We start from the raw sequence: 18,821 nt of genomic DNA on the forward strand, positions 1-18,821 counted from the left end.
TGATTGAGGATCAGTTTCACCTGCTGTTGTACAAATGGAACAAACAGGTGGAAATGAGGCAATTATCAAGACAGGAGGAGATACCGGGAGAAGGGCTGGTCCACCAGGAGACGTGGAGGGGGCCGTAGGAGGACAACAACCCGGCAGCGGGACCGCTATCTGCTCCTTTGTGCAAGGAGGAGCAGGAGGAGCGCTGCCAGAGCCCTACAAAATGACCTCCAGCAGGCCACTAATGTGCATGTTTCTGCTCAAACTGTCAGAAACAGACTCCTTGAGGGCGGTACGAGGGCCCGACGTCCACAAGTGGGGTCTGTGCTTACAGGGGGCGATCGGACTTTGCCGGAGAACACCGAGATCGGCAGCTTCTCCGTCGGCGCCCTGTGGTCTTCACGGATGAGAGCAGGTTCACACTGAGCACATGTGACAGACGTGACGGAGTCTGGAGACGCCGTGGAGAACGTTCTGCTGCCTGCAACATCCTCCAGCGGGACCGGTTCGGCGGCGGGTCAGCGACGGTCTGGGGAGGCGTTTCTTCGGAGGGCAGCGCAGCCCTCCGTGTGCTAGCCAGAGGTACCCTGACTGCCATCAGGTCCCGGGATGAGATCCTCAGACCCGTTGAAGACCATCTGCTGGTGCAGCGGGTCCTGGGTTCTTCTGATGCAGGACAATGCTCGGCCTCGTGTGGCTGGAGTGTGTCAGCAGTTCCTGCACGATGAAGGCGTCGATGCTACGGACCGGCCCGCCCGTTCCCCAGACCTGAATCCAATCCAGCACATCCGGGACATCGCGTCTCATTCCGTCCGCCGACGCCACGTCCATCGCAGACTGTCCGGGAGTGGACCGATGCTTTAATCCAGGTCTGGGAGGAGATCCCTCAGGAGAACATCCGTGGTCTCATCAGGAGCATGCCCAGGCGTTGTAGGGAGTGATACAAGCACGTGGAGGACACACACACTACTGAGACTCATTTGGACTTGTCTTCAGGACTCTCCACAGAAGTTGGATCAGCCTGTGATCTGATTTTTCCACTTTTATTTGGAGTATGATTCTGAATCCAGACCTCCATGGATAATGATTTTGATTTCCATTGATCATTTTTATGTTATTTTGTTCTCAACACATTCCACTATGTGATGAATCAAGATTTGAACTGGAATATTTCATTCATTGAGATCTAGGATGTGTTGTTTAAGTGTTCCCTTTATTTTTTTGAGCAGTGTATATAGGTCTACTTTAAATATATAGGTATACATTAAATATATAGGTCTACTTTAAATGTATAGGTCTACATTAAATACAAATATGTAGGTCTACTTTAAATATAAATATATAGGTATACATTAAATATAAATATATAGGTCTACATTAAATCAAATATATAGGTCTACATTAAATACAAATATATAGGTCTGGAGAGGCAGGAGAGTTGGTCATCACATGCAGCACATGTTCATCCATGACATCATCACACAGTGTCACTGCAACCACTGCACTGCAGGAGACATGGTTTAAAACAGGACCAGAGACAGTCTGGATGTAATTTCAGTTCTCTGAGGACCCGAACCGCCCTCTAACAGATCTCACTATCCAATCAGAGAGCAGCATCCTGACGGCATCACTGGACCGTCCATCCTCTGAGGTAACACAGACCTCTTGAACCCGTGACTTCACTAACGTGTGTCGGGGATGGAGGCTGATGAACCAGCAGTGGAGTCTGTTAGTGGGCGGAACTTGTTTTAATAGATGAACCGCGTGTCCTCCAGCTGGGTGTAACCAGTTAGTTAAGGAGGATAATTGAAAAGTGAAACCATGGCAACCGTCTCCACCCCACAGCAGAAGCACACCGTCATACCTTGTAGTGGGAGGAGTCCTTGTATGAGTTAGCATGCAGAATAAAATTCTTCACAGAAAAAATGAAGTTCTGTAACTGTTGTTCTATAAAAATAATTTACAGAGAAATTACATCATGAATAAAGACAATTGCTCCATCAGACTGAGTGACTGTAGCGCCACCTGCTGGTTGGTTACACAGTGGAATGAGCTGAAGGTGTGTTTACATCCTGAACACCACGTGTCTTCTACACTCAGTATTTCAGTTTGTTCTCTGGACGTTTGAACCTTTGTGGACTGTTTACATCCACCTTTAAACTGAGACTGGGCTCATAACCAGCTGTGTAACCAGCTGTGATGTCATGTGACTGGGTTCATAACGAGTTGTGATGTCATGTGACTCTTTCTGTCCAAACATTACATTTAAAAACAGGCGGTTAGAGACAACGATGGTTATTTATGGGATCATATTTTAGAATAGTTCATCAGACTGTATTCACTCAGACATCAGAGTTAAGTTTCTCATCAGTTAATGAATGCAGGTGAGTTAGTGAAGAAGGGGGCGGAGCTCTGCATGACAGATGAACTGCAGGTGGACTCACCAGAGATGGGAAAAAGGCATGAGCCATGGTGAGTTTCTCTACCTTATCTCTCAGGGAGAAGGTCCCCGGAGCCCCTGCTGGCAGGAAGCGGTTCTGCACCCGGAGCTGACCCAGGTTGGCCACGATGACCTGGGAAGACCGGGAACTCTCCGGAACCAGAATCACCGGAGCACCGGCCTCAATGTCCAACAGGACCCGGGAGGACCGCTGAGGATGGTCCCTCACCTGGAGGAAGAGGAGAGAGGAGAAAGAAGAGGAAGAAGAGGAGGAGGAAGAGGAGCAGAGAGGAAGAAGAGGAGGAGGAAGAAGAAGAGGAGGAGAGAGGAAGAGGAGGAAGAAGAGGAAGAGGAGGAGGAAGGAGAGAGTAGGAGGAGGAAGAAGAAGCGAGAGGAGGAAGAAGAGGAAGAGGAGGAGGAGAGGAAGAGGAGAGAAAGAGGAGTAGAGAGGAGGAAGAGGAGGGGAGGAGAGAGGAAGTGGAGGCAAGAGGAGGAGAGAGGAGGAAGAAGAGGAAGAAGAGAGAGAAAGAGAAGTAGAGAGGAGGAAGAAAAGGAAGAGGAGGAGGAGCAGAGAGGAAGAAGGAGGAGAGAGGAAGAGGAGGAGGAGAGAGGAGGAGGAACAAGAGGAGGAGGATTAAGAGGAGGAGGAAGGAGAGAGCAAGAGGAAGAAGGAGGAGATAGGAAGTAGAGGAGGAGGAGGAGGAGGAAATAGGGAAAGGGACATGAGAATGATGGACAGAAACAGAGTTGAGGAGGATGCATCTGAGAAATAAATGTTCTTGTGTAATCTGTCACTCAGCTTGTATTAATGATCGCGTATGTTATACAACCTCATCTACAAAACAGTAGTGACGTTGTGTAAAATGTGAATAAAAACAGAATGTGATGAAACTTTTTTGTTTTATAAAAAGATCTGCTCATTTTGAATCTGATGCAGCAACACGTCTCTATAAGTTGTTCCAGGATGATGTTCACCACTGAGCTGCATCAACTCTTCTTTTAACAACACTCTGGAAACATTGGGGAACTGAGGAGACCAGTTTCTGGAGTTTAGAAAGTGAAATGTGGTCCCATTCTGGCCTGATAGAGGATTTCAGCTGCTCAACAGTTCAGCGTCTCCTTTGTTGTATTGTTCATGTCCTGATGCTCCAGATGTTTTCAATGATTGACAGGTCTGGACTGCAGGAGGCCAGTTTATCAGCGGACTCTTCTACGACGGAGCCATGCTGTTGGAATACGTGCAGAATGTGGTTGGACGTTGTTCTGCTGAAATAAACAAGACCTTCCCTGAAAGAGACGTTGTCTGGATGGCAGCATATGTTGCTCCAAAACCTGAATATATCATTCAGCATTAATGCTTCCTTCCAGATGTTCAAGCTACCCATGCCATGTGCACTAATGCATCCTGTACCATCACAGATGCTGGCTTTAGAACTGAGCTGGTAACAAGCTGGATGGTCCCTCTCCTCTTTAACCTGGAGGATGCAGCGTCCATGATTTCCAAACAGAATCTCAGATTGTGATCCATCAGACCTCAGGACAGTTTTCCACTTCACCTCAGTCCATCTTCAATGATCTCGGTCCAGAGAAGGCGGCGGTGTTTCTGGATCATGTTTCTATCTGGTTTCTTCTTTGGAGAGTTTTAACATCATTTGTGGACGCAGCGATGAACTGTGTTCACAGACGATGGTTTTCACAAGTGTTCCTGAGCCCATGCAGTGATTTCCACTCCAGAATAGTGTGTTTTAATGCAGTGCTGCCTGAGGGCCCGAAGATCACCACCATCCAATATTGGTTTCCAGCCTTGTCCCTTGTGTTCAGAGATTTCTCCAGATTCTCTGAATCTTTTAATGATATTATGAACCGTAGACGATGAAATCCACTAATTCTTTGGAGTTTTACGTTGAGGAACATTATTCTTAGATTGTTGAACTATTTTCCAACACAGTCTTTCAGAGTGGTGAACCTCTCCCTATCTTCACTGCTGAGACTCTGCCTCTCTGAAATCATCTTTTTAACCCAATCATGTTACTGATCTGTTGCCATGGTAACCTCATTAGTTGTCAGATGTTCCAGCAGGTGTGTTTTATCTTTACACAACTTTTCCATCTTTTGTTGATGCTGTCACAAGTTTTTAGAAATGTGATGCAGGCATCAAATTAAAAATGAGCAGATATTTTTATAAAACAATAAAATTCCTCCGTTTAAACATTTGATATGTTGTCTTTGGGCTTATGAGATTTGCAAATGTCCCTACTTTTTTGGAAATAGGGTTGTATGTCATAATAATAAACATCTTACAGCCTGTCCCTCCATGGCCGCCCTCTGCCTCCCCAGGACATCCTGTAGCTGGGTGAAGTGCTGGATGAAGGCCACCACCTCGGCCTGGAAGCGCTGCGTGTGGACGTACTGCACCGAGGCCATCTGCAGGGACACCTTGATGTCACAGTCCCGCTCCAGGTGAGGGTCGGGCTGGCCGTACCTGGGAGGACAGGAGGACACAGGTGAGCGAGACAGACCGGTCCCTGAAGTGGTCCACAGCTGTGCAGAGGAACAGAGTGTCTCCGTACCGCAGGATGTTGAAGATTAGAGCGTCTCCTCCCTGAGTGGTGAAGCGCTCTCTGTAGAGGTCACCGTGGGGGGTCAGGTCACTCAGGGACAGACTGCCCAGACTGCCCTGTAGGGACAGGTCTCCATCTGGAACAGAGACACGAGGACACATCAGTCCACCTGCAGCGGGGACAGGTTCATCTCTGAAGGTTTCATACTCACCCAACGTCTCCAGGTGAGCGGACAGTTTGGACACACTGGCTCGGGCCAGCTCGTTGAGCTTCTTGTTCAGAACCAGAGACAAAGAATGGACCTGCAGACGAAGACATGTTGTCCTGCAGACGTCAGAGGACACACAGGATGTCCAACAGTTACAACAGTTTCCATCTGGAGGACATGCGTCATGTGACCTACCTTCAGGTCCACCCTGGTGTTGACGGGCTTGAAGGTCTCGTCCTCGTCGATGTCCGTGTCATACAGAGGGTGTCCTGCAGGCTGCGGGGACACGGGGACCCTCACTGCGTGGTTGTTGGCGGTGGAGCCGATCCCAAAGAAGTCCAGGATGACCACCCAGGTCTGCAGCGTGATTAGGACGTCCAGACAGTTGAAGTCCACGTCCACACTGCGTCCCATGCTGCCATAGCGGGTTCTGAACTCGGGGTGGTTCTGGTCCACCAGCAGCACGTTGATGTGAACCAACGAATCGTCGAAGTCGGGTGGGGGCTGAGGAGATGGGGTGTGGTGGGTGGGAGAGGGGGGAGGGGTGCTGGGACAGTCCGGGTCCCTCTTGGACTTGCGGCTACTGGAGGACGGCGTGCTGGGATGGCGCTGGTACAGCTGGAAGACGTTCTGGGCCTCCTCCATGTGGGCCGGCAGCGAGCGCGGCATTTCGGGACACAGAGCGTTGGATGCTGAGGGACAGCTCTGGGACAGGTACTCCTTGGGACTGAAGTTGGAGGCCTTGGGGGCTCCTCGGGACACCATCAGGTGTTTGTACTTGGACTCGGGGTTCTGCTCCAGCAGGTCCTCCATCAGCAGGGAGCGCAGAGCCAGCTGCACCGCCAGCAGCTGGGGGTGATCCTTTGTGAAGTCCCCCTCCAAGTCCTGGAAGCGCAGGCTGACTAAACCCTGCGAGCCCTGGGTCAGGTCGGCACTAAGCTGGACCTGCAGCTCCGCCACGTGGAGGGTGACCTTCAGCTGGGTGAAGGTCGTGGACGCCGAGGACGGCTTGTGGGACTGCAGCGGCAGAGGAGAGGACAGGGACGAGTGGGAGAAGCTGATGTGGGGGGGGGGGTCTCTGGCGAACAGGCCTCCCTGAGGGTCCGGGAACCGGTGAGGTCGGGTGGAGGAGGGGGTGGGTGGAGGGGGAGTGGGGGGCTGGCTGGGTGTGACGCGCTGCTCCTCGATCAGGGACAGGTTGTCCAACGTCTGGAGGACCTGCTCGTACACGGGCTTACAGAGGAACACCTGTACCAGACAGAACATGAGTCAGCATTTAAAGTTTGATACTCACACCATGAGTCAGCATTTAAAGTCTGACATTCCCACCATGAGTCAGCATTTAAAGTCCGATAATCACACCATGAGTCAGCATTTAAAGTCTGATACTCACCTCATGAGTCAGCATTTAAAGTGCCATAGTCACCATGAGTCAGCATTTAAAGTCTGATACTCACACCACGAGTTAGCATTTAAAGTCTGATATTCACACCAGAGTCAGCATTTAAAGTCTGATACTCACAACATGAGTCAGCATTTAAAGTCTGATACTCACATCATGAGTCAGCATTTAAAGTCTGATACTCACATCATGAGTCAGCATTTAAAGTCTGATATTCACACCAGAGTCAGCATTTAAAGTCTGATACTCACATCATGAGTCAGCATTTAAAGTGCCATAGTCACCACGAGTCAGCATTTAAAGTCTGTTATTCACATCATGAGTCAGCATTTAAAGTCTGATACTCACACCATGAGTCAGCATGAGATTGTAAAGTAGACAGATATAGTGTCAGTGTAATATTAAAATGCAGTAGATGTGGTGATATTGTAATATTTAAATAAATAAAGTGCATACTTGCATGGGGTTGTAAAGTATACAGATATAGTAAAAGAGGATTATTAATATAATTTAGTTATAGTGTTAGTGATAGAGGAATTATTGAAATCCAGTAGATATATATAGAGATAGTGTGATATTAAAATTATTTAGATGTATACCTGAACAGGGTTGACGAACTTGCCCTCGATCCTCAGCAGCCCGGAGCTCCTGCAAGGCTCGTCAGTGGTGAGGAAGGTGAAGTGAGCGTCTTGGTCCACGGGGACCTTCTCCAGGGTGAACTGGATGGTGGTGTCCTTCAGGATGTGGAAGGCTGATGGAGGACATTAACGTTAACTTAGTCACAGACCGTATGCTTCATCACCGTGTGGGAGTCTTCCTCACCTTTGCCTCGGCTCAGGGACTCGAAGAAGTCGTGGCGTGTGAACTGTGGCTCGTCCTGGGTGGTGGTCCCGCTGCGGGATGGAGACATGCTGCCAGCGCTGTCCCCTCTGGGTGTCCTCTTCAGAACCAGGTGACTCATGTTGACCGAGTAGAGCCGGATGTCCTTCACCAGAACCTGCAGCCTCTCCCCCTCCGAGTCCTGACCCGTCACAAAGTTCTGGATGGCGATGCTGCCCAGGTGTCCCACCAGCAGCTCGGGGTGTCCCGGTTTACGGGGGATGGACACAACCGGGGACTCGATGCTGACGTTGAGGGTCAGCTTCACCAGGAAGGTGTCCAAGGTGGACTCTGGCTCCTCCGTGGGGACGTCCTCCTCGTCCTCGAAGGGATACGCCCAGCTCTGACTCAGAGTCCTCGTCCTCCGAGATGGCGTCTCAAACAGAGACACCATCCCGCTGTACTCGGCCGTTTTCGAGGCGAGGACCGTGGACACTTTGGTGGCGGCGGTCTTCAGCATGGAGCGGAAGTTGTCCTCGACCTCGTTGGCTGACAGGCTGAGCTCCTTCAGGAACTTGGCCGAGTGGTTGTAGTGCAGCGAGGCCATCTGGAGCAGCAGCGAACACTCGCCCTGAGACTTCTCCAGTAGACGGAAGTTCAGGGCCTCTGACGGAGACCCTCCGGAGTCGGACATGAAGGTCAGTCCTCCCAGACCAGACGAGTCCTCGGCGCTGCCGATACTCACCACAAACTGGCTCCGACCTCCTTCCTGGGTCAGGTCCACGAGCTGCATGGACCCCAGGGAACCGTTGACATCCAGCCGGCTACCCATGGACACGTTGACCTTGGTCCCTGTGATGCTGGCTGTGGCGATCTTCAGGCCTTTCTTCTCAGCCCCGAGGACAGTGCCAGTGGACACGGTGCGGAGCAGCAGCAGGTTGAGGCGGTGGATCTCCACCGTCAGCTCCTTGTTTTGGTCGTAGGTGGCCTGGTACGTCCCGTCCTCCTTCTCCGGCTGGGTTGAGTGCTGCTGCACCGATGAGGACCAGGAGCTGTCCTCTTTAGGGAAGGACTTCTGGAGGAACTTGAGCAGTTCCACCATGGTCTCAGGGTTCAGGATGATGTCCAGGCTGTTGACCTGCATGCTGGTGACCTGCAGGGAGCTGTCCAGGTTCATGGAGGGGCAGTCGGAGCTCACAAACTGGTACTCCAGCTTGATCAGCGCCTCCTGGTCTTTGAGGAAGGAGCTGAAGGGCGACATTATGTCAACGGGTAGACCTGGGGACGCCTCAGTGTGGCCGCCCTGGTGCTCAGGAGACCGTCCATCAGATGCGACAGGAGAGGACGGCTGGCTCTCTCGGAGGGACCCCATCGGGATGTCAAAGCTCAGATGTTTATGAGATGCTATGAGGAGGTCGAAGTCGGATCCGTATGTCTGCAAGGTGTCCACCAGCAGGAGGCCGAGGACTGTCAGAGACACCTCCGCGTCATAGGGACGCTTCACGAAGTGAGCGTTGGTGCCGAAGACCTTGAGGACAGAGATGTAGCGGCCATCACTCTCCACGCCCAGCTGCATGTAGTTGATGTTGAACTCTGCCAACAGGAGGCGGGACTCCACCAGAACCTCCCGCGTGTGCTGCTCCAACGTCATCACACTCTGCGTCAGGTTCTTGGCAGAACCCTGCAGCCTCCAGGAGCTATCCTCCCTCTGGAAGATCTTATCATGGCGGAGGGTGAGGGGGTCCGGAGACCTCACCGTCGGACCCGTTTCCTGGCTTCTGTCCCCTTCGGTCCCCGGACTGCTGAGCCTGGTGAGGCAGCTCCGGAGGGCTGTCATCTTCTCCAGATTGATGTGGACCTTGAGGTCGGGCAGGGTTCCTGACAGCACCGCCCCGGGGAGCTGGGGGTCTGACGTGTAGCGCAGCCGCTGCTCCAGCTGCAGCAGCACGTTGAACTTCTCCACCACGTGAGTGGGCCCGACCTCGCTCTCCTGGAGGTGTTTCCAGTTGTCCTTGTAGCGACCTACCATGATCTGCAGGTCCTTGAAGGACAGGGAGTACTTCTCATACAGCTTCCTGCTGTAGGCCGCCGCGCCCTCCGAGGTTTGGAGGTCCGGAAGCTCGGTTCTGAGCTGAGTCCTCACAGGCAGGTCTGGCTCTGGGGGCGGAGACGCTGGGGGCGTGGCCAGAGGTGTCTGGTACTCATCATCGCTCATGTCATCCCTCTCAGGCTGAGCAGCTTTAGAGCTGACCTTGGTGTCATCTTCAGAGAATATCAGAGGGGGCGTAGTCAGCCACCATCAGAGACATATATCTCTATCTATACATGTTTCTGTGTAAAATAGAGGTTTACCTTGAGAGTTGGTCAGCAGGATCCTCCCTAAATCTACAACAACCAGCATCGGGTCTCCTGACTGGAAGTCATCAGGGAAGATCACCTGAGGGGCACAGATGTCCAGCTTCATGGTCCAACGCTTACTGTTCTCCTGAGGAGGAACACAGCAGTGGTCAGAGATAAAATTCAGAGATCATTCAGATAGTCCAGAGATAGTTCAGAGACAATGCAGAGATAATTCAGAGATAGTTCAGAGATAATTCAGAGATAGTACAGATAATTCAGAGATAGTACAGATAATTCAGAGATAGTTCAGAGATAGAACAGATAATTCAGAGATAGTTCAGAGATAATTCAGAGATAGTTCAGAGATAGTTCAGAAATAATTCAAAGATAGTTCAAAGATAATTCAGAGGTAGTTCAGAGGTCGTTCAGGGATAATTCAGAGAGCATTCAGAGATAGTTCAGAGACAATGCAGAGACAATTCAGAGATAGTACAGATAATTCAGAGATGGTTCAGAGATAATTCAGAGATAGTTCAGAGATAGTTCAGAAATAATTCAGCGATAGTACAGATAATTCAGAGATAATTCAGAGATCGTTCAGAGATAATTCAGAGAAAATTCAGAGATCGTTCAGAGATAGTTCAAAGATAGTTCAGAGATAATTCAGAGATAATTGAACTGTATCATGTCTCTACTCACTATAAACTCTCCGACCAGCAGCTGGTCGATGGTCTGTCTGATCTCTGCCTTGGTCTGCATCTTCAGCTTGTTGTACTGCCTCCTGGCTGCCTCGGCCACCCTCAGCTCCAGCTCCGACTGGTACCCGAAACCTGGAACCACAGAACCGGGTTTAATAACCTGCTGATGGTCAGCAGGAGGATCTCTACTGGTTCTACTGAGTCTGATATAACTGAGCGGGTCATGAGAGTGTCTCTGAGCTGACATGGTGCTACTCAGTCGGTCCAGAACCTGTCCAATCAAACTCATTAAATCTTCCTACAGAGGAGTAGAGTTTAAAAGAAGCAGATGTGCTCGTTAGCTCATCATTCAGTAATCCAGCTGTTATTCTGCCTGGTTCTGGTTCTGGTTCTAGTTCTAGTTCTAGTTCTGATCAGCAGCTGACAGTGAAATGCCTCCATGTCAGGGACAGAGAACACGTTTGTATATTTGAACCTGAGGACGGTCTCCTTCATCAGTCCTCTGATGAAGAGGAGCTTCATCTTCCTCACAGACTGTAAACAGGTCCATCAGGTGTGAGGACTCACCTGAGGTGTGGACCCGTCCTTTGTAGAAGAACTCGGTCACCTTCTTGATGGCCTGAGGGTTGTAGATGATGTTCAGAGGACTCGTGTTCACCTCCAGACGCCTCTCAAACTTACACCTCACAGGGTTTCGCTCATAGATCATCTCAAACACCGGAGCAGGTGACAGCTGCACTTTAGTGACTGATGGGACGTAGACAGAGGGGACAGAGAGGACAGACAGAGGACAGATAAGACAGAGACGGACAGAGAGGACATAGAGGGCAAAGAGGGGACAGCGAGAGACAGAGAGGGACAGAGTAGCCAGAGAGGAACAGAGGGGACAGAGAGGGGACAGAGAGGACAGAGGGGACAGACAGAGGACCACAGAGCAGCAGGTTACACATGTTCATAATCATCACCTTCATTGATAATGAAGCAGTAACAAAGACACATCTTACCAGCAGGAGTGGAGGACTGACTGGACGTCTGGTTCATCACAACAACTTTGTCCTGAAACAAGAGACACAACAGAGACTACATTAATATCATCTGCCTGGGATGAAACTCCTGTCCCCCTCTGTCCACCTCCTGTTCCCATATGTCCCCCTCCTGTCCACCTCTGCCCACTTTTCTCCCCCTCTGTCCACATCCTGTCCCCCTCCTGTCCACCTACTGTCCCGCTCTGTCCACCTCCTGTCCCCCTCTGTCCACCTCTGCTCACCGTCTTAGGAGACACGAGGACAGGGAAGATGGACCCCTGTGTGGTCAGGTCTCTGAGGAACAGCCCGCCCAGCTTCACAGACAGTAAGGAAGACTCAGAGCGGGGGAGGGACTCCAGGATCACCTTCACACCTGAAGACAATACATTTATTATTAATGTACTGTTCTAAACAAACTGTGAGAAAACTATAAAAAGTGTCCAAGAGTCCAAAAATGTTCTGGTTATAGGATTAAAACAGTAAAGATGTAATAATGAAAGAATCTCTGACATCTCTAATTCAATACATATTTAATGAATCCAAAAACAGCTGATCAGAAAATCTGTCACACCACACTACATTATACTATACTTTAATGTGCTATAGTATACTATACTGTGCCATACTATACTGTAGTGTACTATAATACACCATACTATACTGGACTTGCTATACTATACTGTAGTGTACCATACTATACTACACCATACTATACTGTAGTGTACTATAATATACCATACTATACTGTGCTATACTATACTGTAGTATACTTTACTACACTATACAGTAGTGTACTATACTATACTTTATTATATTATAGCATACTGTAGTGTAGTACTGTGGTGTACACTACTATACTACACTATACTGTACTATACTATAACGTACTGTACTATACTGTAGTGTAGTGTACTACATTATACTATACTACACTGCTCTATACTGTAGTGTACTATACTATACTACACCATACTATACTATGCTATACTATACTGTAGTGTACTATACTATAGTACACCATACTACACTATACTATACGGTAGTGTACTATAATACACCATACTATACTATACTGTGCTATACTATACTGTAGTATACTTTACTACACTATACTGTAGTGTACTATACTCCACTTTATCATACTATAGCATACTGTAGTGTAGTACTGTGGTGTACAATACAATAACATACTGTACTGCAGTGTACAATACTATACTACACTATACTGTACTATACTATAACATACTGTACTATACTGTAGTGTAGTGTACTATATTGTACTATACTACACTGCACTATACTGTAGTGTACTATACTATACTACACCATACTGCACTGCAGTGTACAATACTATACTACAGTACACTATAATACACTATACTGCACTGTAGTGTACGATACTACACTGTGGTGTATAATACTATACTACACTATACTGTACTCTAATATACTTTACTAAACTGTAGTGTACTACACTATAGTAAGCTATACTATACTACACTATACAATACAATACTATACTACACCATACTGTGCTGTACAATACTATAATAGCAGCGGGTGGCTGGGTGGCAGTACGAAGGAGGCATAGTTCCAAGCAGAAGCCCACGGTTCACCACCGACCCTTTCACGTCTCCAACCGATTTTCCCCACTCGGCGAAACACCCGCTGAGAAACCAACCGGTTATTGGAGACTCTATTTTGTGGAACGTGAAATTAGCGAAACCAGCGGCCAGAGTCAGATGTCTTCCCGGGGCCAGAGTCAGATGTCTTCCAGGGGCCAGAGTCAGATGTCTTCCCGGGGCCAGAGTCAGATGTCTTCCCGGGGCCAGAGTCAGATGTCTTCCAGGGGCCAGAGTCAGATGTCTTCCCGGGGACAGAGACAGATGTCTTCCCGGGGCCAGAGTGGGCAACATAGAATCAAACCTGAAACTGCTGACTAAGGCTAATCGTAAATCCAGTCAGATTGTTTTTAACGTCGGCAGTAACGACACCCGGTTACACCAATCAGAGGTCACTAAAGTTAACGTGGAATCGGTGTGCAACTTTTCAAAAACAACGTGGGACTCCGTAGTTTTCTCTGGACTCCTTCCTAACCGGACCAGTGATGATATGTTCAGCCGTACGTCTTCACTTCACCGCTGGTTGTCGAGGTGGTGTCCCGCTAACAACATGGGCTTCATTGATAATTGGAATACTTTCTAGGGAAAACCTGGTCTGATCCGGAGAGACGGCATCCATCCTACTTTGGATGGTGCAGCTCTTCTTTCTAGAAACATGGCCGTGTCTCTTAACAGCCCTAAAACCTGACATCCAGGGTTGAGGCCAGGACGCAGAGCTGCAGTCTTACAGCTCCTCTGCAGCTTCTTTAGAGCTGTCACTCACCCAAAACCTTCAACATCCTATAGAGGTTGTGTCTGTACCCAGACCACCTATATTTAAACAACTCAAGAAAAGATCTATCTAAAGACCATTTACCATTTTCTTTCCTCCTACTCTTTAACTGACTCATACCTCACCATCTTCTTCTCTCCCATAGTTTCTTCTTATTATCTGTTGTCTCCATTCAGTTCCTTCACTCGTGTAGTTTCTGTTCTTTCTTTTCCAGATGTCCCGTCATGGAGCTGCATGTCTCTGCTCTGCACTTGTCGTCTCCACCAACAGTTCTTCTCTTGTATCTCTATGCTGTCCTTTTCTCTCTCTGCTCTCCTCTCACCCCAACCGGTCGAGGCAGATGGCCGCCCACCTCTGATCCTGGTTCTGTTAACAGATGCTCCGCCCACCTCTGATCCTGGTTCTGTAAACAGATGCTCCGCCCACCTCTGATCCTGGTTCTGTTAACAGATGCTCCGCCCACCTCTGATCCTGGTTCTGTTAACAGATGCTCCCCCCACCTCTGATCCTGGTTCTGTTAACAGATGCTCCGCCCACCTCTGATCCTGGTTCTGTTAACAGATGCTCCGCCCACCTCTGATCCCGGTTCTGTTAACAGATGCTCCCCCCACCTCTGATCCTGGTTCTGTTAACAGATGCTCCGCCCACCTCTGATCCTGGTTCTGTTAACAGATGCTCCGCCCACCTCTGATCCCGGTTCTGTTAACAGATGCTCCCCCCACCTCTGATCCCGGTTCTGTTAACAGATGCTCCGCCCACCTCTGATCCTGGTTCTGTTAACAGATGCTCCCCCCACCTCTGATCCCGGTTCTGTTAACAGATGCTCCGCCCACCTCTGATCCCGGTTCTGTTAACAGATGTTCTCCACCTCTGATCCCGGTTCTGTTAACAGATGCTCCGCCCACCTCTGATCCTGGTTCTGTTAACAGATGCTCCCCCCACCTCTGATCCCGGTTCTGTTAACAGATGCTCCGCCCACCTCTGATCCTGGTTCTGTTAACAGATGCTCCGCCCACCTCTGATCCCGGTTCTGTTAACAGATGCTCCGCCCACCTCTGATCCTGGTTCTGTTAACAGATGTTCTCCACCTCTGATCCCGGTTCTGTTAACAGATGCTCCGCCCACCTCTGATCCTGGTTCTGTCGGAGGTTTCTTCCTGTTAAAGGGAGTTTTTCTTCCCTCTGTTGGAGGTTTTTCTCCCTGAAAGAGGAGTTTTTTCCCTCCTAGCTTATGTGGGAATTGTTGAATTGTTGGTTTCTCTGTATAATATTGTAAAGTCTTGCTGTAAAGACTTTAATGTGTTAAGTGCCATGAAATAACCTGTGTTGGGATTTGGCGCTATATAAATTAAGTTGAATTGAATTGAATAATACACTACACTATACTGTACTGTAGTGTACTATACTATACTGTAGTGTAAAATACTATACTACACTACACCATACTGTGCTGTACAATACTATACTACACTGTAGTGTACTATACTGTCCTATGCTATGCTATACCATACTGTGTTGTACTATGCTATACTATAGTGTACTATACTATACTGTACTGTATTATTTATTTATTTTTTATTTCACTTTATTAATCCCCGAGGGGAAATGTCTTCACTACAGCAGGGGGGCTCTCAGGGGGGAGCTGCTGCAACAGGATGCCACTAGCGCGGCGCCAGGTAACCTGACCTGAGGTGCATGTTTTTGGATGATGGGAGGAAGCCGGAGAACCCGGAGAGAACCCACGCAAGCACAGGGAGAACATGCAAACTCCACACAGAAAGGCCCAGGACCGGATTTGAACCCGGAACCTTTTTGCTGTGAGGCGACAATGCTAACCACTGCACCACCGTGCCGCCCCAATATATTATATATTATATTATAATTATAATGAAAACTGCAGCAGAAGTTTTTATCCCCCACCCACACCTTCTGTCTTCTACCCAACACCATCTATCACTTCTGACCAGGTGTTGATCTAACTGGTAACCTGATGGCCTTCATCACTGCATACTCTTCCTCAGTGTACCTGAGAACTCCAGCTGGATGACCCCACTCTCCTGCAGGGTGTCCCCCCCCCTGTCCTGGTGGAAGAGCGTGACTCCGCCCTTCTCCAGGAGGAACTCCAGCCGGGCGAACAGGTGGTCTCTCCTGGTGAAGGTGTTCAGAGTGTGGGAGTCCTCCAAGGGGTCAAACAGGTCCTCTGTCTCTGCTGGAGGACAGTTTCATCATGGAGGTCAGAGTGATTACATCATATTATAAATTATATACTGTGATTACATCATATTATACATGATATACTCTCTGATCATCACTAACTCAAGGAAAACAGTTTAGAAAGGGACCAAACTCCTCCGTCAGCAGACAGCAGAATGTCTCACCCAGAATATCCCAGGAAGATGGACTTGGCAGGAGGTCTTCAGGCCTGTCTGGATCCTGGGAGTCTCCGTACCATCCTCCCCAGCCCGGGAACCAGGACTGCAGGTACTGGATCATCCCTGAGCTCCCACTCTTTGGGATGGAGGAGGTGGGTGAGCAGGGTGGGGGGTCACTGCTGGGCTCTCTCACACTCTGGAGGAGGACAGGACAGAGATCAGACTGAGGACGGATAGTGTCCACACAAAGACATCTTTAAACCTGAGGTACATCTTTCTACTGAAGGCCTCGAGGTCGTATGATGTGTTTCTACACCGTGACCTCCTGATGACCTCCCGATGACCTCCCGATAACCTCCCGATGACCTCTGTGCATACCTCTGCGATCTCCTCCTGTTTCCTGAACCAGTCGTGGACGATCTCGCGCAGACTCTGCAGCTCCTCCAGCGTCTGCTCGTCCTCCAGCCGCTCCAGCTCACTCTGAGGGACAGAGACATCTCAAACAACTCCGTTGTCTTTTTCCTGCAGAACATGAACAGTGACTCAGACGTTTGGGTCGTACCTCCTCCTGGGGACTCAGCAGGACTCCTTTGAGCCTCCTGAAGTACAGGCTGGTGTAGGTCTGGGCGTCCCGGGCCCGCTGCAGAGCAAAGTCCCAGGTGCCTCGGCGCCGCTGCTCCCGGATCTCACTGAGGTTGGCCTGGATGGCGAACATCCACCACTGGTGACAGCTGCAAAGAGAACAGTTATACCATCACATTTGACTTCATTCAGCTGTTCTTCCTCCACGGTCGGACTCTGTTCTGGTTCTGATCCTCATCGGGCTGAAGTTCTGGACAGGATCTGGTACCTATAAAGGTGATTTGAAAACCCTGCATCCCTGTGATTGGTCAGAGCGATAACGCCACCTTGGTGACGTGGTGAAGTCACACCGCTCCTCTGTGTAACAGTATGACATCATTATGTTCAGGCACCAACAGGAAGTACGGTGAAGCTCCAGAACCCGAATGTGACTCAGCTGTGTTCACTTCATCATGATTTATATTTATATCATAATGATATAATGTAATGTTATATCATTACAAATATTGTTATTAAGTTATTATTGTTATGAAATATGGTGATATAATTTCAGAGCATGTAGCCCCCCTGCTAGCCGACGCCCCTTATTTTAATTCCCTGGACTCCCCCTTTAAAGGCAGCCTGTAACACCTCCCCGTGGTCTACTAGGAGGTGCAGCTCCTGTTTGGTCCTCCTCTGCTCCTGTGTGTGATCACATCACAGTAGATTCCACGTGGTGTCACGATGACAACCACAGGGGTCCTATGTACCAGAGGAGAGCTGAGCAGCAGCATCCTACAGACTGTGAGGTGAAATAAAACGTAGTCAGACTGTTTGTGTCCCAACGCATTTACAGATGTTAAAGACAGTTCACTGCTCTCATGGTAAAACATTTCAGCTCTGAAGAGTGAACTTACTTCCCAGAAATAGGAACTCTGGGCCTCCACTTCCTGTACAGCATCTCTCTCTCCCGGCGGTCCAGCTCCTTCAGGAAAGCCATGATCTGCTGGTACTGGACCTGAGAGACAGACACACACGTCCCCTTCAGAACTTCTATCTGTGTGAGGACTCATGTTGAACTGAACTTTAAGATGTGGACGGTGTATCTGTCCTCATCACTGATTGAAACCACATGAGGACGGTCTCTGTGGACAGTAGGGACACTTGGAGACACCTCTAACTTCTACAGTGTGACTGAGATCCAAAAGTCAGAGACATCATGTAGAAAAATACTCTGAGTTGGTTTCAGAAGAAAATTAGCTGGAGGTGAGTCCAGACATTAAACTGTTAAACTACCACTAAAGACCAAAGAACCAACATGTCTGGCTATATGATCCAATCATCATCTATAAGGTGCACATGATGATCAATATAAACTGGAAAATTCATGAAGGTTGTCGCTTCCCTCTATGCACTTTATTTAAATTAGCCCATATTTTTCATAAAACAAAAAAAAATTGTTTCAACATTTGATATGTTTTCTTTGTTCCAATTTTTTAATAAATATTGGGTTACATGATGGTTAAGGTGGTCATACGAACCTGAGACAGGCGCAGCGACATGGGCTCCAGCTGGACCTGACCTTCGATCCGGGGGGTGTGTCGGGACCTCAGAGGCTCCTTGGATGTGTTTCTTCTGAGCAGCACGGAGGCACACACCGGTTCAAAGATGTACTGATGCTCCCGGCTCTGCATACAGCGGGTCATCGCATCCTGGACAGTCAGAACAATTAGAAGACAATCAGACTCCAATCACACTTCAATCATTCAATCAGACTTAAATCACACTTCAATCGTTCAATCAGACTTCAATCACACTTCAATCGTTCAATCAGACTACAATCACACTTCAATCGTTCAATCAGACTACAATCACACAACAATCTGACTTCAGTCAGACAACAATCAGACATCAATCAGACTTCAGCAGCTGAACCTCTCTGTTCTGGTGTGTGTAGTTCAGTGTGGTTGGAATATTTCAGGATGAAGCGTGTTTAAAACAAGGTTCAGTTCAG

At 48.8% G+C, this 18,821-nt stretch overlaps 1 protein-coding gene across 1 annotated transcript in view; it reads right to left on the reverse strand.

The window, feature by feature from the left end:
• Positions 1–18,821, reverse strand: part of vps13d (vacuolar protein sorting 13 homolog D) — a 64,038-nt gene that overhangs the window by 37,393 nt on the left and 7,824 nt on the right. The window contains 18 exon segments of the mRNA XM_069139272.1: positions 2,433–2,657; positions 4,730–4,910; positions 4,999–5,125; positions 5,201–5,291; positions 5,393–6,445; positions 7,199–7,350; positions 7,422–9,680; positions 9,771–9,903; positions 10,458–10,588; positions 11,024–11,203; positions 11,461–11,512; positions 11,724–11,854; positions 15,901–16,083; positions 16,253–16,442; positions 16,625–16,726; positions 16,809–16,977; positions 17,725–17,825; positions 18,349–18,519. Of these exon segments, the coding sequence (XP_068995373.1) occupies positions 2,433–2,657; positions 4,730–4,910; positions 4,999–5,125; positions 5,201–5,291; positions 5,393–6,445; positions 7,199–7,350; positions 7,422–9,680; positions 9,771–9,903; positions 10,458–10,588; positions 11,024–11,203; positions 11,461–11,512; positions 11,724–11,854; positions 15,901–16,083; positions 16,253–16,442; positions 16,625–16,726; positions 16,809–16,977; positions 17,725–17,825; positions 18,349–18,519 (5,631 nt within the window).

This window comes from Embiotoca jacksoni, unplaced genomic scaffold (genome assembly GCF_022577435.1).
Source record: "Embiotoca jacksoni isolate LCO1_2020_lvr unplaced genomic scaffold, fEmbJac1.0.p SCAF_80, whole genome shotgun sequence".
In the NCBI taxonomy this organism is placed as follows: Eukaryota; Metazoa; Chordata; class Actinopteri; family Embiotocidae; genus Embiotoca; species Embiotoca jacksoni.